Source organism: Centropristis striata, chromosome 16 (assembly GCF_030273125.1).
Source record: "Centropristis striata isolate RG_2023a ecotype Rhode Island chromosome 16, C.striata_1.0, whole genome shotgun sequence".
In the NCBI taxonomy this organism is placed as follows: Eukaryota; Metazoa; Chordata; class Actinopteri; order Perciformes; family Serranidae; genus Centropristis; species Centropristis striata.
Window position 1 is genome coordinate 21,469,486 of NC_081532.1, and position 27,542 is coordinate 21,497,027.

Here is a 27,542-nt window from a genome sequence, read left to right on the forward strand (position 1 = left end):
TAAAGCACTTTATAATCTGTTATGTACATGTCATGTTATACTTGCATACAAACTGTAAGATATTTTCAGTTTTGGGACTAATTTAGAAAGTTTCTCTCAGATGAATAATGCCTTATTTTCACTGCACTCAGCTGGACTCGACTCTCCAAGAGTCACTTTCGGTACCAGCAAAAATGTGTTGTACCAGTCGTGTTTGGATGCTCACAAAGCCATGAACAACACTTGTAGAGAGATGATGTAGTCCAGACAATTAAATCGACTGTTGATGATGCTAAGGGGGGTCGATAGAACGTTGGAGCTCTGCACACAATGAACCAACCCTAGTAACAGGTACTATCTATCAATGGGAAAACAAAAAAAATATGCTTCCAAGGTTCACAGTTGCAGTGTAAATGCAGACACATAAAACACATGAAGAGACATAAAGTCTGACAGAAGGCAGTACAGCTGTGACCAGACAAGATAGTCTAGTTTTTTTTGTACCTTACATGTCTTTTTCCTTTAACAAACAAAGAGAGGTGTGTTTGTGTGGATTCCAGCTCTGGTTTGTGCGGCTGGCCCTCCTGACCAAGCTGAATCTCTTCCAAAATGCTGAACTGGAGTTTGAGCCCCTTGGCAACTTGGATCAACCAGACCTCTACTACGAGTACTACCCCACTGTTTACCCTGGGAGGAGAGGTACACGAACACACACACACACACACACACACTCAGCTTGTATAAAACCACAGCACACCCTGTCCTTTGGGTTTATCATTATTGAAATATAATGTAAGAGCAGCACTTTTGATATTAATCACAGAAACTTTTATCTAGAATAGCTTCCATTATAAAATCATGGATCATTTTATATGTATTTTCATCTTTCTTTTGTCCGAAAGCTGCTCCATGCATTCTCTCTGAAAGCTGACTGAAAGTTGAATAGTAGTATTCATGACAGCACCAAAAAGCTGTTCTGCAACTCTTATCTGTGAGTTTTGAATGTGTTATTAGCCTGCTCTCCAAAAGGATTTTGCATTTTGCCCAAGTTTTTTTTAGGACACACAGGCATACCACCACTGTCCTATTAAATATTCAAAGGAAAGTTTCTGCCAGGAGCTTGATATTAGACTGTATCGTAGAGAAGCTCCAGCAACTCTACTTGTCTCCAGCAGTTCTTTGGTTTTGTTTTTCCTCTTTTTACACTGCATGAATTGCTCTCTAATGTATTCCCATTACTTTGGATCTGCTTCGCCCCTCGGGCTACCACAGTGAAGGCAGTAGCAGAGACACAGCTGCACACACACACACACACACACACACACACACACATTTATAAGGAAAAAGCACACTTGAAGCTACACGGCTCAGCCTTCTAAAGAGAGCCTCGATTGACTTTCCATTGCTCAATTTAAACGCTTTGTGCCCTGCTAGGTGTTCGCAGACAAACTGGCACGAGTTGTGTAGCCTGGCATCAGAAGTCAAACATTTCTCCAGCCCAATGCTCACATCGACTATCTATTACCCATGATCTCACTCTCTGAACGCCTTGAGAGACGGCTGCCCATGTATCACTCACCGAAAAAATTAAGATCGACTTGGCCCTGGAAGAATCAATGTTTGGCAGTTATTAATTAGTTTGCCAAATAAAAACTTGAGCCGAGTTTTGAGTCCAAAAATATTGAGACCTGAATGCCACTTGGCCTGACAAGTAGCTTTCATTCATGTCCTGTTCTAAGCTGAATCTTCATACTTTACTGCTATTCCTTTCATGTTTTAATCAATGAAGTAAGACAGAGATGCATCAGTCTTCTGACAGGTTGAATAAAATCAACTTGTGGGCAAATGCTAAACCTTCCAGATTCTTTGAATAGGGGTCCTTTCTGTTTTTTCCTCAGCTGGATGAAAGAGTCTTGGCCCCTTAACTGGTTTAATGTAGGCTCTACAAAAAGATGAGTGTGCTTGCTAGACTGGGTGTATATATTAAAACTCTTACACAGTTCTCTTTACCAACATGAGCCATGCACAGTTAATGCAACAATTAATGTGACATTCACATTAACATCTGTCTCCCAACAGTAACACTTTGTCACTCATTATGTAATGACTAAAGCTGGGGGGAAAAATACAGCATAGTATCGCAGTATTTTGCAGGCAATATTATATCGATTCATGGCCGCCAAGTATCGATATTTAGCGCTCCGAAATAGACTCTGAATAGACCGAGAATTTTCTCTTATTTGACAACACAATTCTTGATTGATTTTATGGACACAAAATGCAGTCTAACAGTTAAATCAGTATATATTGTATCACAATACTCTAGGGATGCAACGATTCGTCGACGTTGTCGACAAAAATCGATAATAGAAATAGTCGACAATGAATTTCATTGTCGACTATTGTCGCCAGACGTGTTTTTCCAACAGAGTGAGGCATCTCACTTCATTACAATCTCTGCCGAGCGCGAGCAGTAACGTACGCGCTTGCGGCGTCCAACACAGCTACACGTACCAAAACTTAGAAAGTTTGGGAGCATTTTAGCCTGGATACGGCCAATAAAAAAATGACTTGCAAGGTTTGCAAAGCAGACCTGCGTATCACGGCAGCACTTCGGCGATGCACGAGCATTTAAATAGAAAGCACGTCGGGCAGTTGAACCAAACGGAGTCTGACTCGCCTCGGTAAGATTCAAGTAACATTCAGCCGATACGTTTGGTTTATAAGCGCTTTTTTTCGCTTTAAAAGAGAGCTTTAACGTTATGTCTGACGAACGTATTTTAAATTAAATGCATGCAGTGAGCCAGCATGGAGCCTTTCTGCAGAAGAAGCAGATGTGCAGCAGCAACAGGCTCCTGGTCTGTGATACGAGGTTTCAACAGGTCAGCCCAGTTCAACCCAGACTACATCCAGAACCCAGAACCATTTCCACCCACTTGATGGAGCAGAAATACAGTTTTATAAAACACATTTTCCTGTCCAGAAAAAATGGACAGAGGTTTATTATTTTTTTTTTATGAATCAGCAGCTGAATTGTTGAATAAAAGATGCATTTTTCATTTAAGTACCCATCTTTCTTGTGTTTATTATCATTTGCCACATATTTAAAGCAACTTCATGCTAAATTTAAGAAAAAATTAATAATTATCCGATTAGTCGACTAATCGTTTCAATAGTCGGTGACTAGTCGACTATTAAAATAGTCGTTAGTTGCAGCCCTACAATACTCAGCATATCGCAAAATGCTTGAAATTGCAATAAAATTATATCGTGACTCAAATATTGTGATAAAATCGTATAGTGGGGCCTCTGCTGATTCACACCTCTAGTAATGACCTAAAACAACACTTATCAACAGGCAGCATTATTATAAGGATCCTTTTATTTAAAGAAAAGCACTACTTTATTTCATGAATTGTACAGTATGTGTCACAGAAATCAACCAGAAATGCAGTTTATCTAGGATTTAGGATCCACTTTTGCAGAGTATTTCCTATAATATTATTATAATATTATTTTACAACCATGATTCCTAAAAAGTATGCATGTAGTCAAAAATTTAAATAAAAAAGAATATGATAATTTGCTTTGTGACATACAGTAACCTTACAATACAAAGACTGGGATACTATTAGGGCAGGGGTAGGGTTAGACCAAAAAAACGTTTTGTTCTATTGAACTGATGCAGTTTTAGTTGTGTTTTAAGCATGTGCAAAACTAGAAGATATTACCTTTCAAATGAAGCATCATGCATGCATTTTGGCCTTATAGTTATTCAGATATAAGCTTTGTCTCAAACACATTTTGTACATGTATCCATATGACACCTTCTGTCCAATTTGCGTGCGTGCGTGCGTGCGTGCGTGCGTGCGTGCTATCAGGGGTATTTTATGCCAGCACACTATACTTAAACGCCTAAAACGCGTCGCCTGTGCCAGCATAAAGTCTGATTAATAGGCGTGCTTACAGACACGCGTATTGCGAGTACACCAGATAACATGGGTGACGGGTGAAAAGTGCCACCAGCGAACGTAGCGGACGCCTGTGTGTGTGTGTGTAACGCGTGTACGCCTATAACAGTTCAGCTGTTACACAGAGTCTCAGTTTCATACGGGATTGTGAAAGCAGAATTTATAGATGAACTCCAAGCCCCAACAGAGCTGTCAGGATATTTCTATCATTTTCAGGCCCGTTTTTATTTTCTTGATGATATTTAATGATAGCAAGGGTGAAAGGGATAATTAAAATAATTTCAGCTACTTCAAAATAGTAATAGTAAAGTGCGACGCTCACAGCCAGTTCCCAGTTCGCTCTTGGACATACAGTTCATTACGCATCAGCTGTAATGTACAAATTGAATATTAAGTAGCCATGCGGACCTGTCCAATGAATAAGGATGCTTCTTGAGTAATTTTATGCGCTTGGACATACATTCATTAAGCATCAGCCGAGTCGTGTACTTAAATTGCATTTAGGTAGACTGAAACAGCCTAAACTGTGTAATAGGTCTGTCTTGGTAAAACATGGATTGCTTTAATTGTGAAGCGAAGCGGCTGTTAAACTCAAAATTCGCCATCATAGTTTGATAAAAACATATTTTGTTACAAAAAATATAAACAAGTATGTAAGAAAGGAAATAAATGTATAATTGCATTTGTAACTCGGCCCTTGTGACCACCCTGGAACTCTTCGTTGACGGGTGGTCGTTATATTTGCGGCTCGCACCGCGTCGTGCTTTATTTCTCACAACGGCTGGTGGCTCAACCTTAAACAGTACAAGTAAACACTGGCGTGAGACAACAGAAAGATTAAAGGCCGGTGTTGTGTCCTTAATGGTTTCCACACCAATCGCCGTTCATGTGAGGATTCTGTCTGATGTTGTGCTGTTCCTTAACACCTTATCTACTGTTTGGGTTCATCTGTAGTCGGCACTTTGTGCAATAAAATGATTTATTGTGCCGTACGATAGAGCCGATACGCATGTTTTGTCTTTACTGTTGTATTGTGTACAGCCTTTATAGAGCTCTGTTGGGAGAGCTTGTGTTATATAGGCAGTGTTTTATTATTTCTGCCTTCGCCACTGACACACAGTCTCAGCTTCATATGGTATTGTTTATAAGAAAGCATAACTTATAGATGAAGAGAGACTATCTCGTACATACCAGATAAACTTAACGTTTTTCCGGCCAAAACCGGAGGCTTAATTAGCCTGTTTTAGGAGTGAAAGTCAGCAAAATGCAGCTTAAACTAAATGTTTTACCTTATTAGCTAACTACAAATATCTGTAAAACATAATGGATCTGTGCATAAGTGCCGAATTGGGTTAAACACTGTAGATATAAGGTCCGATGGAATCATATTGTGGACTGCTGTCCACATGGCTACTGAATATATAGAGAAAAGTAATAGCACACCGATCCCGATCAAACCGCACGTTTTGATATATAATTTGTCCTGCAACTCTTTAAGTTGTAGGACTAGTAGCGGGACGAAATTGCGTCCGGAAGAGGAATAAGAAGAAATCCACAGTATAACAGTAGTGCTCGGTGCGATTGCCCCGAGGCCCTAATAATAATAAATAATTCCTTTATGGGTTTGAGGAATGGAGAGTTAGTAAACCTGCCTCGCCTCTCCCCTTTCCTCACGTGGCACAAGTCTCTCATAGAGCTAATCTGAAAAGAGTTCATCAGTTTATATATGCAGTCTACAAATAATAACAACATGGTATTGTTTTGAACATACATTTTTTAAGTAGTATGTAATCATGCAAATCATGCAAAATGGTCATTTTGAGTACCGGAGAGTTTTGAAAAAGTGTATGTATATTCTGAGTCCAAGTCCTGAGGATGTTTTAATGTCTGAATAAATAAACGTCAAAGATGGGAATTCACTAAATTTAAAAGTGACCTTTGGAGTTTTTTAATTCAAACCAATGTAGTTCTGATTACATTCAGTGTTTCTCACAAAAGTACATTTTGTGCATCTTTCATGTCAAGCAAATGTGCAGAGAGAGTTTCCATAAAAACCCATATAGCCATAGAACAACTATTAGTTGGTAGTTGTTTGGTAGTTATTGCCATTTCCATGACTATGTGCAGTTTTAAAGTGAGCTAACTGCTGGCAAACTATCTGACACCATGCCAGCTGACCAGGACAGAGGGTCCATCCCAATATCAGTTCTCTACTGCTTTGTCCTCGGTCTTCGATCACTTGAACCGGAAATCGATCGCGAACTGCCATCCTGAAGGACGTCCCTATTCCTTAAATGTGCTCGGAGGAGCAGAGGAGAGAGGAGTCCTCCAGAGAAGAGGAAAGCAAGTGTTATCGCTACACTTTGATTTATTTATTTCTAAGGGCAATGCACCAGTGTGCGCCAGTGTTAGCCAGCTGGCTAATTTTCAACTGCAGTTACACTTGTATAAATGTTCCACCCCAAGCCCCACAGCTGGCAGAATTTAACAAGCCATTGTAGGACAAACACCACTTCACCAATTCATGTGCTTAAATGTTCAGTGATATATACTATCTGTGATGTATACTAATTATTTAAAGCATAAAATGTAATTTTTTAGACACGAGCAGAAGCAAAAAGCAAAAACAGGACCTTTTATAATACCTGAAACCACTAAATAAAAAGAGATTAATTAATTCATTTGTTGACATATTATGTTTAACCACTCAAATTAAGTTATGTATTCTAAATACTTTGGATTACTTGTGGAATACTTCATGAGCTCATTTGTCCGAGTATTATACGGTATTTCCATGCCAAAAACACATAACAAACAGTGTCCCAGCTGTGCCTGTGGATCAAATTCTTACGCTTTAAAAAAAAAAAAAATTAATGCAAAAGAAAGCAAATAAATAAAATTTAAAAAAAGGAGAAGAGCACTACAGAACTACATCAAGGACGTGTCCAATCTCACAATGTGAAAAACAAACTGTGTATCTATCCCTTTGACGAGAATTCACTCCAAATGTGACTGGGTTCTTCTTTGATCCATCCTACCCCTTCGACTAGGTCTCATGAAAACAGGACCAGTAGTTTTAATGTAGTTCTGCTCACAAACACAAAAAACAAACCAAAAACATAACCTCCTTGGAGGTGGTAAATAATCCCTTCAAGTTATCTATTAATGAAGACAGTAACTGTATTCAGAATACCGTCAAAACTTAAACTGTAATGAAATAAAGTGACTCGTAGATTTTGTATTATAAATTCATAGTGCTTCCACTTGTATTCTGTTGCTCCCCAGCCCTGACCCACATCATTGTTAGCCAGCTGCAAGAACAGTCTCCAATTAGTGGTGAAAAATCAGTGCACAACCCACATAAAAAAGGTCTAATTTCATTCCAGCTCCAAAAAGTACGATATCGCCACCATATCGGTGATTGACTAATTTTCCACTTCTAAAATCAGTATCGCGTCCGTCTCAAAAATCCCATATCGGTCGAGCTCTAGGTGTGATAAGCTTAAAACGGTTTCCTCTTCTTTTTTTTTTGACTCTTCTTTAAAGTCAGAAATGTTATGACAGTGTGCCACTGGTCACTCGCACAAACGAACATGTCAAAGTTCATGAAAGTTAAACTTGAACATAAAAAAATCCATGTGAAACTTTAGGGAGCAAATCCAATGATCGATGCAATTCCATTTATATTGATTGACTTTGCTCTAAAACGTTGCTGTCGTAACTGCTGGTCTTATGGGAGCTGAATGTATGTCATCACCAGTGGTTGTGCATTAGAGCACCCACTTGCATGTGCAAGTAGAGCACCAGATATGAACAATATGTAAACCCACTGTTGAAAATATTGCTTTATAGTGCCACCAATAGTCAAAAATGTACCTTAGTTTTAGTTTTGGGGTCCTTATAATATTGTGGTTTCCTTGGTTGTCCTGTTCAGTGTTGAGTTTTAACAGACACTGTAAAGGTATTCAAACTTGCTGACACCTAAGGGAGACAGAATACAGTATCAAACCAAGACAGAGCGCCGTCCAGTCAGCACAGAGATAAAACATTGTAACAGAGGGCAGTAATCAGGGAAACTGAGCATGTATTCTGTGCTCACGATGGGTGAGATAGACAGCACCAGCAGATAGATTAGAAAGATAGAAATTGAGATACATAGACTGGCAGAAGCAGCAGCCAGAGATGGACCAGCTCGCTGAGCTTCAGGTCTGATGACAATATCAAAGAGACCCTGATCAAAGCTCGGGAACTCACCTGAATATAGGCTCTTCCTCAGGGATATGTGTGCCTCTCTGTGTATGTGTGTGTTTGTGTGTGTGTGTGTGTGACTCTGTGTGTGAACGTGTGTGTCAGACAATGTGAATGATGTAGAGGCAGAGAGAGACAGAGGGATGAGGCAGAAAGATGAGTGATGGAGCTGTGCAGCACAGAGAGAGAGAGATGAGAGGGTTTAATAAGCAGCCATACGTAGCTCAATGCCATCTGTAGGTTCTTGCCTCCAGGGCTGTGTGCTGTCTGTGTGTGGGTGGATGGGTTTATATTCTCATCTCGTGCTCTCTCTCTCCCTCTCTCTCTCCGCCTTCCTTCTTTCTCTCTCTCTCTCCCTTGCTATGTCCTTATTCCACCCTGTTTCTTATTTTCCCCTTTTCCCTCACAAATTCTCTCTCTCTGCCCCCTGTTTTCTTCTTGTCCTCCTTCCTTCCTTCCTTCCCTCCCTCCCTCTCGTCCAGGCTCCATGGTGCCGTTCTCCATGCGGCTGCTGCATGCCGAGCTTCCCCAGTACCTGGCCAAGCCCCAGGAGGCTCTGGACCGCCTGCACAATCTCAAAACTGTCTGCCTCACTGTTAGTATACACACACACACACACACACACACACACACACACACACACACACACACACACACACACACACACACACACGAACACAGCCTCTGGATGCACATAAAGATATGCATACACTGTGGTATTCTCACTGTAAAACTACACACCCCCAGAAAAGCACATACAAACCCTTAAGCCCACCTGTGTAAACAGCCAAATACGGTTGGATTTTTAGAGTTATTGAATATGCAGGTTCTAATACAGACACATGATAAGCTTTCAGTGCTGGCAGCGAAGCAACTTCCCCCCTCTGAAGTTTGAATCCCCACCCACCCCCCACTCTGTTAACAGATTCTGGAGAACTTGGAGAAAGGCTTGGCTGAGGATGGCAGCATGATCACCCTAACACAAGAGAACAGACAAGGTAAGCACGCACACACACATGCACACAGACATTTGGCTACAGATCTGGCCCCAGTCCCAGACTGCATCAGGAGAGAGGGAGGAGAGTGAGGTCATGGGCCCCAGTGGGTAACACACTCACACACACACACACACACACACAAGCACTGAGTCAGAGGCACACCTGGTGCAAGACTGCAGCATACCTCGGCCACACATACACACGCTGTCAACCACATAAACACACCAATGCGGTGCTCTAAAAGTGTTTAGCACCTCACTGCTTCGGTACTCGTGCTGAATATCAAATGGTCTCCTCAGCCCTTCATGCCAAACAGATCAATACAGATCAATCCCATCCAATCCACTCACATCTGCAAGTGTGCTGGGGAAATAGGCAACAACCTGCATGTGAAATACACCAGTTTTAAGGTAGACACACCTCCACACGACCTGATGTAAATGGACTTTCTCTTCTCTTCTCTTCTCTTCTCTTCTCTTCTCTTCTCTTCTCTTCTCTTCTCTTCTCTTCTCTTCTCTTCTCTTCTCTTCTCTTCTCTTCTCTTCTCTTCTCTTCTCTTCTCTTCTCTTCTCTTCTCTTCTCCTGTGACCACTAATTTAGTAACTTTTCAAAACGCTATGTGTCAGTTCTTAGGTTTTTTTAAAGCAACTACAAGCAATTTAATCAGCTAATTCAAGGCGAACAACAACCAGCGACTCGGTGAAGTTGAGCTAAACGTACCAAGACACTTGCATATAATTGGGAAAATTGGCAGGGTGACGCATGTACGGTACGAATGTATGTGTGAGGGTGCGCCGGTTCTGGCAGTTTCTCCCCCTTCTAAAAGCAGTGTAATAGCTTTGCCCTCTGTCTCTCCTCTCTCTACCCACGCAGACAGTCGGCAGTCAAGTCAATAACGCAGGGCCTTGCCTTCACACATCAGACCCCTACTGAGTGATTAGCTCTTCTCCCCAACATACACACACACACACACACATACACACACAAACACACACACACACACACACATGTGCAGCGATGAATACTAATAGGCCTGCACACTAACTCTTCCACAGGGTGCACTGTCTGAGGGAAAATGGGAAAGTGGAGTGTGCCGCAGTGTCTTCCTCACCACCTCGCCTTAAAATAAACCCTGGTGTGGAGGGAGAGGAGGGGATGATGAGAAGCGGGAGAGGGAAGGTATAATGAGAGGGATGGAGGGATGAGAGCAACTGATGGAAGAGTTGGGATAAAGGGTGACGTAAGAGGGATGCCCCAAAAAAGCAGGTGGAATGAAAATAGGAAGTCACCTTTTTAAGAAATAAACCCTCTGTCTCTCTTCTTCTTCTCTCCCTGTTTTTAGTGTCTCTTAAGCTGTGGAGGTCTCGCCTCAGCCGGGTCATGTACTCCATGGCCAACTGTCTGCTGCTGATGAAGGTATGTGTGTGTGTTTGTCAGATCATGTTCGCGTATCACAATATGTTGGAGTGAACGTGTTCCCCTGTACGTGTGTCTATGTGTCCGCCCTGGATGTGTGTGTGTGCGCGGGAGTGTTTCTGTGTGTGTGTGTGTGTGTGTGTGTGAGAGACTCAGAGATCTCTGATGCCAGGCTGGTAGAGGATTCACAGTGAAATCCCCCCAGACTGACCACTAATTGGATTCTTGGTCAGTGAGAGAGAGAAGGAGAGAGACAGGGTGAATGAGAGAGAGAGAGAGAGAGAGAGAGAGAGAGAGAGAGAGAGAGAGAGAGGAGAGAGAGAGAGAGAGAGAGAGAGAGAGAGAGAGAGAGAGAGAGAGAGAGAGAGAGAGAGAGAGAGAGAGAGAGAGAGAGAGAGAGAGAGAGAGAGAGAGAAGAGAGAGAGAGAGAGAGAGAGAGAGAGAGAGAGAGAGAGAGAGAGAGAGAGAGAGAGAGAGAGAGAGAGAGAGATGTAGATGTGATCACTCTACAGAGAACCACAGTGCCATCTACTGGTGAGAACTGAGATGACATTATTTTTCAATTTGGCTCAGTTTCAATTTCAGTATGTCTCAATAATAACTCTCCCTACCATACTTCTGATTTTACATGTTTTAAGACATTTCCTACATATCTTGTTTATGCTTCTGTTTCAAATTAATCAAAAACACATTTTTATTTTATCCTAAAAGCATCCACTATTTCCTAATGATGACTTTATGGTATGGAAATTAATTGGCTTCTTTCTCTAAAACATTCTTGGTTTGTGTAGTTCATCACTTTTAAGTGTGACAGTATTGGTTGAATGCATTATGTAGTCTTGTTGTCCATTCCTCTGTCTGTTCTTACCATTCTTGCAAATATTTCAGGAACAGTTAGAGGGAATTTCTTCAAATTTGGCACAAACGTCACTTTAGACTCAAGGATGAACTGATTACATTTTAGTGGTCAATGTCACTGTGACCCTACATCTGATTAATTCTCGAGAATCTAAATCTAAATTAAGTTTGTCATAAAAGAACAATTTGACTCAAGGATGAACTGATTAGATTTTGATGGTCAAAGGTAACTGTTACCTTTACATGCAACCCATTCTTGTGAACATGATTTATCTGGAACGCATGGAGGGAATTTCTTAAAAATTGTTACAAACGTCACTTTAGACTCGAGGATGAACTGATTAGATTTTGACTGACCTCACGTGCAACTCATTCCTGTGAACACGATATATCTGCAACGCCCCCATATAGACTTTCTGTGCCTCCAGGTTGAAAATGTGTGTTAAAGTTCCATATTTTAACATTTGTAGCGTCTTTGTAGCAACATCCATAATTTTATGAGTCTGGACAAACAGGATGGAAACTGCAACTTGGCTGATTGGTAAACTCTGGGAGGCAGTAATTCTAGATATCTATGTGACCAAACACTGTACAAACTTTTTAACATCATCTGTACTTAAACAGTGTTAACACGTCACTGTCAGAACTCTGAAAAACGGTAAGGTACACAGCAGAGTGCAGAGGTCTACTCCTTTTATTGTTTACGTCTAGAAATGATTAAAAACCAATATAAAAGGGGTAAAAATGTACTGTATGCTTTAGAAAATGTTTGTTATAAGAGCATTTGTAGTTATTGTAACAGCAACCAACTATGGGGTTAGTGCATCTGTCTTCACTTTCTGAGTTTGGGGAACAACAATGGAGCTCCTTGGTACAGAGAAATAGGACATATCAGGCTTTGGATCACTGTTTTGTACACTTTATGAGATTTTGAGTGTAGTTTTGTCAAGTCAAGTATGTTTAATTTGTCGAGTTTTGGAAAAAAAACTGAGCCAAAGCATTTAAAAATGTATTTTAAAAAAACTGTACTATAATACACATGACACTTTCCAAAACACATTTTCCTTGAACCAGCCCGAGCACACACAAACACACCTCGCTGACCTCTCTCTGTCGCCCCGCTCAGCAGTCCAGTCACCGTGTGAGCGATGTGTAGCAGTGCAGTGTGGCGGCAGGAAGAGGGGTCACATCGCCCAGCTAATACTCCATATGTTTGATTAATGCCCTCTCTCTCTCTCTCTCACACCTCAACCCTGCTCTTCTTTACCTCACTCGCCCTCTACCTGTCTCTGCCTCCCACTGTTTACCCTCGTAGCTTCTAACTTCTGTCTTTACTTCCATTGCCCTTCGTTCTTCACCTTCATATTTAAATGTGTTTAAACTTAATTTGCTTTATTGTCTAGCATTTTGGGTCAGGGCAAAGAGTCGCATATAAACAATAGACAACAATAAACAAGAATAAAAATGGCAAACAATAACATTAATTAAAAAGAAAAGAAAACAAGTGTCTTACATTGACCTAGATCAGTATTTGAAAAATTTACTGACACCATTTATTCACTGCAACATACAAACCCCAATATTTTATTTAGCGTTAATTATTTTCTATAACATTTTGTAAATTGTGCACATTACTGTGCCATTTACTGCTTTTTTACACTTCTGGTTAGTTGCGAAACTGCCGATATTGTCTCCGTAGCTGTGTGATGACAATAAAGTTCAATCTAATTTAATATTTTACATGTGAGCCTAAATTTGCCAATCAATTTACTTGGTAGAACTATATAAAAACATTACCAGTTAACTGCAAATACTTTTTTGGAATGTAAATAGAATATTATTATACAGTTATTTGGTAGTAATTTCCTAGAAATTATAATTATCTTCTACAGTACTTACCAGGAAACTGTGGACCTGAATATAAAACTTATAAACATATGTATCAATTAACTTTCTATTTGTTTCCTGGAAATGTTGTAAAGATATTGCCAGCTATTTCTTTTGTCCTTATTGGGAAATAGTGGAAATAATTATTGTTGGGGTGACTGCTTCACAGATGTTTTTATAGTTCTTCCATTACAATTCAACTGTTTAAAGCATTTTGGCTGTTTTTTTAATTACATTTTCTGATAATTCTCTTTCTGTCTCTCTCTCATTCTCTCTCTCTCTCTCTCTCTGTCTCTCTCTCAGGACTATGTTTTGGCCGTGGAGACCTATCACTCCATCATCCAGTATGAGCCCCAGCAGAGAGTGCAGCTGCTCAGTGGCATTGGACGCATCTTCTTGCAGGTGCGCACATTAACACACACTTTAGAACTCTCTGTATTTCTGCATTAATGTGACCTTAAATGTGATCAGATCTTCATTCAAGTCCCAAAACTTGATATCCAGCAAAAATATCCAGGATTACCATTACATTTATATAGGGATTATTGGACTCAGGTGTTTAAATCAATGAGGTGTGAGTTTAGTGGTCCCTTCCTGATTTAAAGAATATTAACCCAGAGCTTTACTATCAGAGTCTGGTCTTCACTGCACAGGTCTGTGGAAAGGTGCTATGTACGATATGTACATGCACAATAAGGAAGCATTAATGCAAGTACCCCTGGATGCCAAAAATAACTATTCCCACTTTGCAACTCCATTGTGTTGTACTATTGGTATGTTCCTCTATGTGTTCTTTGCTGATGCACAAAGTCAGTTTTCATTCGGGGAACATTTAATCTAATATATTTTACGATGTACACACGGATGAGGGGTTAATGTGCCGATCTTGCTGCTGCTTTGTTCCTGCCAGATGGAGACGTTAAAACAGCAGAGAGGTATTTCCTGGATGTGGAGAAAGCCTGCCAGATGACGGGGAGCCAGCCCAAACACACCACATGTGTGATGATGAACAGGTACCCTTGTGTTGTGTGTTTAGCACCTTCATACAGCCAGCATTTACTGTATGCTGCTCGGTATAATTTGTGCTTTGTGGTAGCGGCGCTGCCTTCAGGACCTTTTGCAGGTTTGTGCTTCCTTCTGGCGTGTGATTAACAGAAGGTCACACCTGAGTAGCTATGGCCTGTAGGAGATGTAGAGTATGAGGAAAACATCAGGTAACAATCTATCCCACTCAAACTGTGGGTACTGGTGTTGACATTTTAGCATTCTTTGTTTTTTTACATATCGTCTTTTATGCATTTTTGTTTGTGAAAGGGCATGTTTAAGCTGTCTGCTGATGTGTAAATAAGCAAAAAGTTCACCACATCACCTTAAACGATAATATGTTATTGTATTTACAGCTTGTTGTGCTGTTGTTTAAAAGGATCATTCTTGTTAAACCTGAAGAGTGGAGCTGTTCTGATCAATGCCATGCTTTTAAATGTCTATGTTTGCTTCTCCACATACTTGTGCACTTGTACACTGAATGAGCATTTAGAAAATAACCAGATTTTTTTTATTTTCATGTAATTCTATCATCTGTGCTTTGTTGGTTTGTTTGTTTACAGGGCCTTTGTGTACTCAGTCAGAACAACTACAGTGAAGCACACGGGTCCTTCACTGAAGTCTTGAAAATCGATCCAAAAAACCCTGTCGTAAGTGCTCCCTCATCCACTGTAATAAACATGTTTTACTATACAACCGCTTTAATGCACCGCATTAAGTCAAAGTAAATATATATATATATATATATATATATATATATTTATATTTATATATATATATATATATTTTTTTTATATATATATTTATATATATATATATTATATATATATATTTTTTATATATATATATTATATATATATATATATATATATATATAATATAATATTATATATATATATATATATATATATATATATATATATATATTTATATATATATATATAATATAATATATATATATATATAATATTATATTATACATATATAATATATTATAGGTAAGTTGTCCGGTAAGAAGCTTTAAAATAATGCTGATACCAAGCATTGGGTCGTCTTATCAAAAATGCTATCAAAGATATATGAAAGTGTCTGATTTATTTGATAATCCAAAGGTAGATCCATTCAAAGAATATTCAGACATGTTTCAGTGTCTTTGCGGCTTCTTAGAAGAACAGTTCACATTTTTGGAAATGTACTGTACTTGCTTAAGTAGTGAGCCAAATGAAGAGATTGGTATTAATTTCATGTTTATGTGTTGCACAGCTCGGGACAGATCTATAAGCCATAAAAAGACATGTGTGCTGGTTTCACTGATTGTGTTATTTTTAAGTCTACACAGCATTCTGTAAAATCAAAAACGCATTCCTAAAATGGTCTTTTAATTATGATTTTATCATTATTTTACTTGCATTTGAGCGATGTCTCTGTGTCGATCATTTTTAAATGTGTCCTGATTTGTGAGGCACCTTGTAAAGTCTGTTTCAATATGAGTCTCTATAACTCAATCATTGATCATCCTCCGGGCATTAATAATGTGGTTGAGATATCACCTCGATGATGGATTGCAGATACATATGATGGATTAGTGGTATGGACACTATAAATAGCCCCAGCCATGTCATGACAGCTTTTTCTGGTGCTGTTGGAGAAGCTCACCGATGCAACACAGTCAATTTAAGTAATTTCACTTGCTATTCTTCTCCTTGACAGGGGGCACGAGTATCAATATGATTTGTTATTTCTGCATTAATTTATGGATAGATTTGGCTAGCTTTAGGAGAATATCCATGCATATTTCTTTATCTGGCCCCTGTAAACAGAACATGCAGGGGGGAACAGCTAGCCCTAGAGACTTCACCTGGACCTGGTTTTGCAGGACGTATCAGTTCAAGCTTTGGCGATCTCCGTCATATCTATGCACCTGAGTGCATGCATCTTTGTAAGAATGCAGAAAGAAAATCCTGAATTAATTTGTTTTGATGAAAATGAGTAGTTAGACTAGTTTGTTTGATGGGTTTTGTAAAGTTTATTAAAAAAAATAGAGAGCGTATGGGCTGGGATGCAAGATACTACATTAATATCGGGATACCTTTATTCACCTAAATATCAAAATACTCTTGCATTAATTAGTTGCAATTATTTTTCAGTATGACATTATGATATCATTTAAAAACTAATCAGTAATTAGATAAAAGTCATTTGAATGACTGCAGCGAAGCCTCCTCGCAGTTGCACCATGACAGCAGCACAGGGAAGATAAATCTAGAGTTGTTTTTTACAAAATCCTCTGTTTGAAGTTGTAATTGATCGTGCGGTCTCCTGCAGGTTTAACGCAAAGGTCAGTTGAATAAACTACTTTTTAGGTAACGGTTTTATTAGCAAGGCACTGCTCCTTGGTAAAACACAAGTCCTAAAAAATTTTGACTTCAAGTTTAACAAACCTTGTTTGTTTAATCAGTGCACAAACTGACATGTCAAAATAATAATTGTAGTTTTAGAAGAGTTGCATGTTGCAAAATTTCTTAAAGTTTATGCATCTACAAGCTGTTCTGTGAAACGTCTACAGTCACTCACAGACAGACGGACAGACAGAGACAGACAGACCACGTAGAAGGATGCAGTTGATGATTGCTTCACATCCACACTCTTCTCGCGTATGTTTTTCAGGCCAACAACAACGCGGCCGTGTGCCTGCTCTATCTAGGCCGTCTGAAGGAGTCCCTGGGCCAGCTGGAGGGCCTGGTACAGCAGGACCCTGCACTTTACCTCCACGAGAGTGTCCTCTTCAACCTAACCACTATGTACCGAGCTGGAGTCGTCTCGCAGCACCCAGAAGAAGCAGGCTCTGCTGGAGGCCGTGGCCTGCCGGGAGGGGGACAGCTTCAACACACAGTGCCTCAAACTGGTGTAAGAGGCAGGGACGTGGACTGGGAGAGGACACACAGTGCTGCACACTCAGAATCTATAGAGGGATAGAAAGCTCGAGCTCCTATGAGAGTGAGGTGACACAGAAGTGAATGTTGAGTGGTCGCCTTGAAGCAAGCCGATACAAGATCTTTCAGAACTGCTTTTATTCTGACAAAAAAATGTCTCTTCTCATCAGCCTGCAGGGGGAGAACGGCACTCCTATCCTTCTGAGGAATGACCCAGTAATCATTCACACATTTACTTACAGGAACAGAAATGATGGTCAGCTCACACACATATCTGGGTTGATACTCTGGAAAGGAAAAGGTTCTACAGAGAATTTTATGTTCATTTGATCTAACAGATTAAAGGAATAGTTAAAACATTTTGGAAAATTGCTTATTTGTTTTTGTTTTTTGATGAGAAGATGGATACCACGAGACCATAAATATTCAGCTGTGCACTACAGACAGGTTGTAATTGTAATACAGCTTCAAAATCTGATCAACTGGAAGTTACATCTGCATGAAGATTCATAAAGGATATATACACTCACCGGCCACTTTATTATGTGAAGTGTGAACTTAATAAAGTGGCCGGCGTGGTCTTCTGCTGCTGTAGCCCATGTTGTGTTGGGTGTTCAGAGATCCTCTTCTGCATACCATGGTTGTAACGAGTGGTTATTTGAGTTACTGTTGAACCAGTCCGGCCATTCTCTCCTGACCTCAACACCACCTGGATAGTTTCTCTTTTTCGGACCATTCTATGTAAACTAGATGGTTGTTAGATCAGCAGTTTCTAAAATACTCAGATTAGCCCGCCTGGCACGTTTAAAGTCACTTTAATCACCTTTCTTCCTCATTCTGATGCTCACTTTGACCTTCAGCAGCTCGTCTTCACCATGTCTACATGCCTAAATGCGTTGAGTTGTTGCCATGTGATGGGCTGATTAGATATTTGTGATAACGAGCAGTTGCACAGATGTACATTATTAAGTGGCCGGTGAGTTTGTTTTACAGGGAGGTTAACTTGTTACTAGAAATGTGATACATTCATCACATTTTAAACACATGGATAAGGAACTGCTTTGTGTAACAGATTGTTAAAGGTTTATGCACTTTTTTTTTTACCCCACCTTAGGGTGTTATTTAACTATTATGCACTTCTTCACTGATTCTAATACTCTTCGTTGCTCCGGTGTTCCACTAAGAAACAGTTTAGCACATAACCTCCTGTAAAAACTACACATTCCCCCTTATTCTGGTTTTGTGGTATTGATCTTCTCATCGAACTTAATTAGAAGAAGAAAAAAAGTATTTCACAAAATGTCAAACTACTGCAAATGTTTATCAAAGAAACTGTAATCACTCAAACTGTGTGATTGGAAGAGAGACCTCAGAATATAAGATGCACATTGCACTACAGATAGGTAGTGGTTTTAAGGGAGTTTCAGGCTGATAATGTGGGCATTAACCTGAGCTTCAGTACGCTTAAAGACGAATCTACAGCAGCAGACACCTGTAATACTGGATTAACAGGCAAACACCACTCGATTTCAGTTGCCATGTTTATTAACTCATGCAGTGAAAATATGATAACCCCTTCAGATTCCATTGTGTCCCGTTCACTAAACAAAACTGTAAAAAAAGATATAATCTAAAATCTGTACATATCGAAGTGTTTTTTTCTGTTGTGATTATATCAAACAATGGTTGTCTTTTTAAATCTTTTATTGATTTGTTCTGCTAGATCTTTAATCATCACTGTTTACATATTGTGTTGATCATATTTATGTATGTTAAATTTTCTTTTATCCTAAATAAAACTTATATTTAAATCAACTTGACTGGTTTAATGGAGATGACAAAGAGAAGACAAAGCACAGATTGAAAATAGCAGCAGATTTATGATCCATACAACAAAAATATATGAATCTAAACATCTCAATCTCAATATTTGAATATTACATTTAAAAAGTACATTACAGAATCAGTCTGATAGCAGCTAACAACAGATGCAGCTTACTTAAAAGAACAAGGCACGACAGATTGTCCTGTGATGAAATTCAAATAAAGATCCTCAATTAATAGTTTTTCATTCAAGTTTAAAATGTTGATATGTGCTATGTTTTAGCATTATTATTCTTGATATATAGGTAATATTTTAATATACAGTGGATAGTGGAGGTCTACACCACTTTTAATTGCCAGGTTTTTGAGATGTAAAAAAAATTAGATCGAGATCATTTATTCTATTTTTTTTTCATTTGATGCAACTTTTAATGTGTCCAATGCAATTAAAAAAACATTTATTTAGTGGGGAAACATTAAAAATATATAATAATAATAATGTGGTTGCATATGTTAACCCTCTTAAATTAGAGACACGGCTGTGTTCAGAATGGACCAATCACATTCAAAGCCATTCTGCCATCAATTAAAGTGACTCTCATTAACCTCATAAAGTTCAGCTGTTCTAGTAGGATTTTTCTGACATTTACTCAGTTGCCCATTACATAAAAAGCCACGATCTGCAAAGAGCTTACAAAGCATCAAAGGGATCTCATTGTTGGAAGTCATGAGAAGGCCAAGAGCCATTAGGTATACCATGGAACACAGTGCCAAGAGGAGGACAGCAACATTACAGAATATCTGGCAAGTACTTGCTGTGGACTACATGTGACAACAATCTCCTGTGTTCTTCATGTCAGTGAAAAGACAAAAGCCTTTTCTTACAAAGGAAAACATCTGAGCCCGGCTACATCTTGTGAAAACCTACATCAAGTCTGTGGGACCAAGATTGAAGGTTTTGGCCATAATTCTTGACTTTAGTCAACATGGAGTGGAGTAATGAACAGTTATCAATCAATTCTGGCACAATTCTGAGTTTCATCTTTAAGCACGACAACCTTACTTAAAGGATGTTGTCTGAGACAAAGATAAGCTTGTTTTTTCATTCTATGTACACATTTTGATACATTTAACTTTAAGAACGTTGATTTTTTTTTCAATGTCTGTAACAGGCTATTTTTGTTTGTGTAAAAATTGCATACTGCCACTTTAAGGGCACACTTTTTTATGCATTTTGCTTCTAACATTTTTTTTGAGTGGAGCTGAGACTACCTGAGGTGTCACACAGTTTTCATACGTGTCCTGTCCTGTTTTAGTTTAGAATATCAGGCAAGAGGATTCTGTGGTTTTACCTGCTTGTGACACATGAGGAATAAATGTTGTTAGGTTTTTCTCTACAACACTACAAGTGACTATCTCAGTGGGACGTGTGTAGCTTTAACCACTGGCTAAGTTGTCGTCTGCAGGAACAGATGTGCATATTTATGCAGTAAACTTTTTGAAGATTTCCCGAACGTTCTGAAGTGATTTATCTTGGCCTGAATTTTTTTAAATTATGTTTTTATACATCTAAAAAACCTGGCATTTTAACAGGGGTGTGTGGACTTCCACTATCCACTGTAGCTGGGTGACATGATGCTGATAAGTTCTTTACTGGGTAGTTTAAGGCAGTGTACAAGATTTTATTAATTAATCGTACATTTTGTCTTTAGAATCTAAATCTAGTGTAAAATACTTCTTGTAAAAGACTTGGGAGTAGATGTACTTACTGAAATTACACCTCTGAGATTGTCCACATGTAGGCTGCATCGTTTACTTGATGCATCTTGGTGCATAACATGACTGCTCTGCTACAGGTTATCTAGTGGATGATCCACACTATGATTCTCAACATTCTGACTGTAAATCTACTGTATTGATCCAACAGAATCATATTAGAGGCCCTGATTCGAGTGCAAGCAGTTGTCCTGTGGAATCACACCACTCTCTCAGGATCCCTGCAGAGAAGACACGTACTTCTGGCGGATGTCGAAGTCGTCAGCGGGCCGGTTGTAAGCTTTCCACACCGGCTCCCCAACAAACAGCCTCATGGCTTTAGTGTAGTTCTGTTGAGACAAGAAAGTGTTCAGATCAGTCCCAATGTGGCTGGAATCAGGTAATGTCTACCTTCAGCTTTCCTTACAAAAAACTGTTCTTTGAGCTTACCTGAACATCAAAATACGTTAGCACTACTAGTTGCACTCATTTCCCAGTCAGGTAAAAGTAATTTGAAAGTCGACTCGCGCTTGCACCCATGACGGCAGCTCAGGAAGCATAAATCTAGTGTATTGTTATAAATCAGTGATCACAAAACATAAATTATCCTCTCTGTTCAAAGTTTAAATTGGGTGTGAGGTCTCCTTCAAAGTAAGGCCTCGATCCCAAGTAGAACACCAAGTGTTTCGAAAAAAAAATATGCCTACCAGCACCTCCAAAACACAGCACGCTTATTAACATGTCTTGTTTGTTTAGTAAGTACAGGTACATCTCAAAAAATTAGAATATTGTGAAGTTAAATATTTTTTGTCAATTATTTCAGAAAGTGAAACTTTTATATTATATAGATTCATTACACAAAGTGAAATATTTCAAGCCTGTATTTCCTTTAATTTTGACGATTATGGCTTACAGATAATGAAAACCCATAATTCAGTGTCTCAGAAAATAAGATTCCATAAGGTCAATAAAAAAAGGATATTTACACAAATGTCATGCTTCTGAAAAATATGTTCATTTCTATACACTCAATACTTGGTTGGGCCTCCTTTTGCATGAATTACTGCATTAATACGGCGTGGCATGGAGGAGATCAGCCTACGGCCCCATGTTGCTTTTATGGCAGCCTTCAGGTCATCTGGTGTCCCTTACCTTCCTCTTGACAACAGCCCATAGACTCCTATGGGGTTCAGGTCAACAGAGTTTGCTGGCCAGTCCAGCCCAGTAACACCATGGTCATTGAACCAGCTTTTGGTACCTGTGCCAGTGTGGGCAGGTGCCAAGTCCTGCTGAAAAAAATCATCTCCAAAGAGCTTGTGGAAGCATGAAGGGCTCTAAAATGTCCTGCTAGATGGCTTCGCTGACTGTGGACTCCAATATTGAACTTCTTCACAATATTCTAATTTTCTGAGACACTGAGTTTTGTGTTTTCATTATCTCTAAGCCAGAATCATCAAAATTACAAGAAAAACAGGCTTGAAATATTTCACTCTACACGTAATGAATCTATATGATGTATGAGTTTCACTTTCTGAAATGATTGCAAAAAAATATTGAACTTTTCCATGATATTCTAATTTTTTGAGATGTACCTGTACACAAACATCCATCATGCCGGCTGTAAGCTCATGGCTTAAGTATAACCAAGAAGTTTGAGTGAGAAGAGGAATTCTGGCTCCCAGAATTACAGCCAAATTTAAAAAAAAACATTGCTACATCAAAGTAAAAAAAAAACAAAGCTTCGTATACCAGTGGCAACAATAATAGCAATGCTCAAATTAGTTTACAAATTCCACAGTTTGTTGGGCAAAGTTAACTGCTTCAAGTACACGTACAGTCTCATCCAGGGTGAAGCGGTGGTATATGCCCGCTGGCAGGGTGATCAGGTCCCCCTTGTTCATTGCAATTCGGATCCATCGATCCTCCTTGTCCCTGACATCAAAGTAGGCTTTGCCATCCAGGATGTAGCGGATCTCATCATCTAAGTGCAGGTGCTCCTCAAAGAACATCTTCAGCTAAGGGGACAGACACAAAGAAACACAATAATGGTGTATGGTTTTTTGTCTTGAATATAAAACTTTACAGCCAGTTCAGGTGCTAGCTGTAACCACAGAATAACAGACAATTAAATTTACAGCTTTTACCTTCTACAATACTTTGTTTACCTTTTCCTCATAGTTAGGTAGTGTGTCCTTGTGAATTGAGATAATGTCCATGAAGGAGTAGCCCTGGTCTTTGCGGATCCGCTCCAGCTCCGGGTCAGTTTCATAGATATCAGCATTCAGCTGCAACAGCAAGACAACAGCTCTGATCGGGAAACAAACAAAATCTATGGAGAACTGTTACCAAAGCCAATTTGCTTTAATCATTTGTGATACATCGAAACTGCAAATCCTGGAAATTATATATATATATATTGGAAGGTTTGGATGCTTCCTCATAAATACCTTGGAGTGAATAAAATTATTTCTGTGAGGAAGACAAATAAAATAAATGTATAAAACTATATATAAACTTTGGCAATTTAAAAAAATTATTTTGATGTTTTCCTGAAGGATGTCACACGGTATGTCTGATTTCAAATTCAACTAACAAGAAGATTTGTATATGGTCCCATGTATACTACATATGGGTTTTGTTAATTCATAATAAAAGTTTTATAACAATATTACATTAATATAAGCCAGTTTTTTTTGTTTTGATAGGCCAAGTAAAACCAGATTTAAGGTCAAATATGTTTAGAATAAAAATATAAAATTAGATGTTCTTTATATTTGCAACCCATCTTCACATTTGCAACATTTCAAATTATTCATTCAACTTGATTGTATTTTAAAAGCAAAAAAAGACCCATCATTTTCAAAATCCGATTTTATGTGTTTTTTGGTTTTAAAATATTGTCAAAGTGAACAGGTCATATAGGTGAGGTGGTGCTGTAAAAAATGATATCAAAATGGCATGGTAAACATTTTTGTGAGTGTTTACATACAGGCAGAATGAAAAGTAAAATTCCAAAGTCTTAAACTGAATAGTAATACTTAATGGTTGGCGTTATGTAATTATTTAAGAACAACAATGTCGCCATTGTTATTCAGGTTATTTTCTAACCCGAATAACAAACCTTCTGTGACTTAAAGTTAATATAAAACAAACTTTTCACTTTAGTAATGTCTTTTTGGTGGGTTTATTCTCACAGTTAGCTGTTTATTCAGAAACTGACACTTACTTTCCAGTAAAACACCCCGAGCTGTTGTAACTCTTCCAGAGAAACGGGCTGGTTCGGGTTCAGTCTGTGCGGCTTCCTCTGGTCCTCCGCAGAGCTGTCCATGAACCATGCCTCTAGACTCATACTGGAAACAACCGCTGCACGTTTTAACCCTAAATGTATTTAATATTTATGTTCATATAAACCACACACTATGAGGTTCTCTTCTTCTTCTTCTTCTTCTTCTTCTTCTTCTTCTACAACTTCTTCTTTTTCTTCTTCTTCTTTACCGCAGCGTTGCATTGCTGCCACCTTCTGGAACGAGTCCGTTACTGCACCATCATTTTATTTTATTTATTTATAATTTGGGGGAGTTAAAATGGTAAAATAGATTGTCTTTATAAGTTATTAAAAACGTTTCATTGGTTTTCTGTTACATACACCTAACATATTTAGCACAAATAGCTTGGTTGACATGTACAGCATCACGCCACAAACGAATGAACAAGGAAAAATCACACACAAAAACCCTGCAAATGAATAAATCTAAATTTAAAAAGTAACAATAAAAATAAAAGTACAATTTTCATTTTAGATCCTTTAAATTAGTCTGAAACTGAAGTAGTTAGAAACTGAAATAGTATACAATAACATATATAAAATATAAACAAATATAATAAATAAATTACAGCAATAAAAAGTCTACTTGAATATGATGATGAAATGTATCATCAATCAAAAATACAATTTATTACTTTATCTTCACCATGCTGACTAGTTATCTTTTTTATATGAATATGATATTATATATCGTCACACTGTTAAAATAATCGCCTAAGTCATTTTTTGTCAAATTGTTTTTTTGCCTAAATCTTCTCATAACGCCGGCCACCTATGGTAAAATCGTCTACATCCTCAGTTGATCAGATCATGTGATTTTACCCCTTTAAGATAATGGCCTATGTCAAGGCAGTGACTTAAGCGGATTTATTATGCCAAAGTCAAAATAAAATATGACTTAGGCAATTTTTTTTAACATGCCTTTGTGACTTAAGCATGATATGGTAACACTTTATTTTGAAGGTGTCTACATAAGACTGACATGAGTGTGTCATAAACATGACATGGGTTTGTGTCATGAACATTAATGATACTTTGAAGTAACATTAATGCTCATGGTACTTGTCATGTCATATATATATATATGTGTGTGTGTGTGTGTGTGTGTGTGTGTGTGTGTGTGTGTGTGTGTGTGTGTGTGTGTGTGTGTGTGTGTGTGTGTGTGTGTGTGTGTGTGTGTGTGTGTATGTATGTATATGTATATATATGTGTATATATATATGTGTGTGTATATATATATATATATATATATATATATATATATATATATATATAAACTGGGAATTATGGTAGTGAGGCCACTAGAGGGCACTATACTCATAAGAAACAGACTGCACCTCATAGATAGAAAACACAGCTAATGTTTTTATCTATGCTGCACTTAGAGCATTATGATGCTCTAAACTTGTGATTTATTTCAAATAAAGCGAACAAAACATGAATATTAGGCACAGGAAAATGTTGTAGCCTGATTTATTTTGTTCCCAGGAGGCTCACTGTCCTTTACTTCAAGGTGAACCGAACAGGAAAGGAAGACGACACAAGGATGTGGTCGATCAGCAGCTACTACCTGCTGCTTCACAGACACAAACAGAGCTGTGTGTGAAAACTGAAGACAGACCAGGACGGATTTCTTTGTCACAAAGCACATAATGGATGATGTTGGTTGCTGTTTGTATGTTTATTTTGTTATGATCATGAATTAGAAATACATTAAAAAAACATTGACATTTTTTTCAAGGGTTTCTTTCATTGCTGTGTTGCAGTAACTTGCAAATTCATGAGATTTAATTCAAATGGGATAATCGTTGAAAACACACAGACAGGAATGATGAATGTACTTAATTAATTTTGTGTTTATAAATTAGATTTTTTAATTGCTTTTCACGCCTCAAGGAAAGTTTTCAAAATAAAACCACCATAGATCAAAAAATTATAATATATAGACTCAAAATTGACCTTGTTTGCAGTTTGAGGTGTCCTGTCAACAGTTTCATTGTTTCCTTTTTAATGGTTGAAAAAAAGTCTTTCTGGGCCACAGGCAGATTTTTTTGCTGTAATAACACATGTGACCACTGGAATAAAAAAAGGCTGAGCACCATATCCAATTCTCGAATACATCCGTGGCCAGAATATGTTGCCATGCATTAGCGCCACTCCCAGTGGCAAGCACATCCTCATACCTAAACATATCAGTTAAAGTTTTAAACAAATGGTTGGCATTGTGGAACGGTCACAGTTTGGTTAGGTTTGGGCAGCAAAATACATTGTTAAGTTTGGGAAACAAAACTACATTGCTAGGCTTAAGACAGTTTGTCCTAAGGTGGTTACAGTAGTTACGTAGGTAATGAAAAATGTGAGAATGTCACCTAGCTATGTGCTAAAGTTAAATTACTTAAATTAAAAACACTGACTTTGTTTTTATTGAGGACATGATGACTGTCTCCTGGGTCAAAGTCCTGTTTTTGATTTATCTGTTTCCTAGAATAGAATATTATTATATTCAGTGATCAATCCAGACATGCAATTAACTGTTGAAAAAGGATTTAGGATAAATGTAGTGGTAATTTCTGAAGAACCCAGGACTGACAACAAGAGAGAGGTCTTTGTGGTTTATAAAAACTTTTAGAAGAGGGCCCATTAATGCGGACTGAAGCGTCCCGAGTCTGTTCTGTGGCATCCTTTTACACAGTACATGACCACTCCAAGATCACACACCTGTAGGTCATAAAACCTCCCTTGTGACACATTCACCCAGGCCAAATTGGGATTTGTGAGTTAGTTGTGACCATCATCAAAGGGAGTGATATCTTAAAATGGTAATCAACAATAGAGCCATAGAACAATAAACCCCCAACACTTTTTTTTTTAAATAAATGTAACTATTTTATCATTATGGGTCTCTATAACCAGCTCTTCTGCCTGGACAACTCAGCTAAACTCTTCTGCTCCGTCACATCAATCTGCCAGCCTTCTTTCTTGGTAGTTGCTAAGGTTACAAAAGCAGTACGTACAGTTTGTGGTGGTGTGTGAGACGACCCAGTATAGCCTTATGACTTCAAACAGCCATACCTTTAATGTATTCTCATGGTGTGTCTGCTTTAGCTACAAAACCACACAATACCTCCACTTAGGTGCACCTGATAATGAGTCAAAGCCGCCACCATAACTCCCAAAATGTGACGTCAGTCTAACCTATACTACCCACCAAACACACCTACTGTACGTATACAATATTTTTTTATACAATAACATTATTTATTAAAGAAAAAAATACCCTATTAACCCCTGTCTACATGAAACT

At 38.5% G+C, this 27,542-nt stretch overlaps 2 protein-coding genes and 1 long non-coding RNA gene across 3 annotated transcripts in view; 2 read left to right on the forward strand and 1 right to left on the reverse strand.

The window, feature by feature from the left end:
- trappc12 (trafficking protein particle complex subunit 12) overlaps positions 1 to 19,149 on the forward strand; it is a 47,433-nt gene extending 28,284 nt beyond the window's left edge. The window contains 10 exon segments of the mRNA XM_059352810.1: positions 540 to 678; positions 8,681 to 8,793; positions 9,124 to 9,196; positions 10,539 to 10,612; positions 13,661 to 13,763; positions 14,268 to 14,370; positions 14,965 to 14,975; positions 14,978 to 15,051; positions 17,069 to 17,206; positions 17,208 to 19,149. Of these exon segments, the coding sequence (XP_059208793.1) occupies positions 540 to 678; positions 8,681 to 8,793; positions 9,124 to 9,196; positions 10,539 to 10,612; positions 13,661 to 13,763; positions 14,268 to 14,370; positions 14,965 to 14,975; positions 14,978 to 15,051; positions 17,069 to 17,206; positions 17,208 to 17,312 (933 nt within the window). The 3' untranslated portion in view covers positions 17,313 to 19,149.
- A 1,135-nt stretch (positions 19,150 to 20,284) lies between these two features.
- adi1 (acireductone dioxygenase 1) lies at positions 20,285 to 24,382 on the reverse strand. The gene is made up of 4 exons (XM_059352809.1): positions 24,140 to 24,382; positions 23,079 to 23,198; positions 22,749 to 22,928; positions 20,285 to 21,263 (listed from the first exon to the last, which is right to left on the reverse strand). The coding sequence occupies exons 1-4, from the start codon at positions 24,260 to 24,262 to the stop codon at positions 21,147 to 21,149; spliced, it is 540 nt and encodes a 179-aa protein (XP_059208792.1). The 5' UTR covers positions 24,263 to 24,382; the 3' UTR covers positions 20,285 to 21,146.
- Positions 21,173 to 25,973, forward strand: LOC131987896 (uncharacterized). The gene is made up of 2 exons (XR_009395837.1): positions 21,173 to 21,313; positions 25,727 to 25,973. It is a non-coding gene; the product is annotated as an uncharacterized LOC131987896 (long non-coding RNA).
- The last annotated feature ends 1,569 nt before the right edge of the window (positions 25,974 to 27,542 follow it).

Excerpts from the sequence above, each read along its gene's own strand:
- adi1 (XM_059352809.1), bottom strand. The coding sequence starts at position 24,262 with ATGAGTCTAGAGGCATGGTTCATGGACAGCTCTGCGGAGGACCAGAGG. Across the intron at positions 22,929-23,078 it reads TACCTAACTATGAGGAAAAG|CTGAAGATGTTCTTTGAGGA; the intron begins GTAAACAAAGTA and ends CTGTCCCCTTAG. Across the intron at positions 21,264-22,748 it reads GCTTCACCCTGGATGAGACT|AACTACACTAAAGCCATGAG; the intron begins GTACGTGTACTT and ends TTGTCTCAACAG.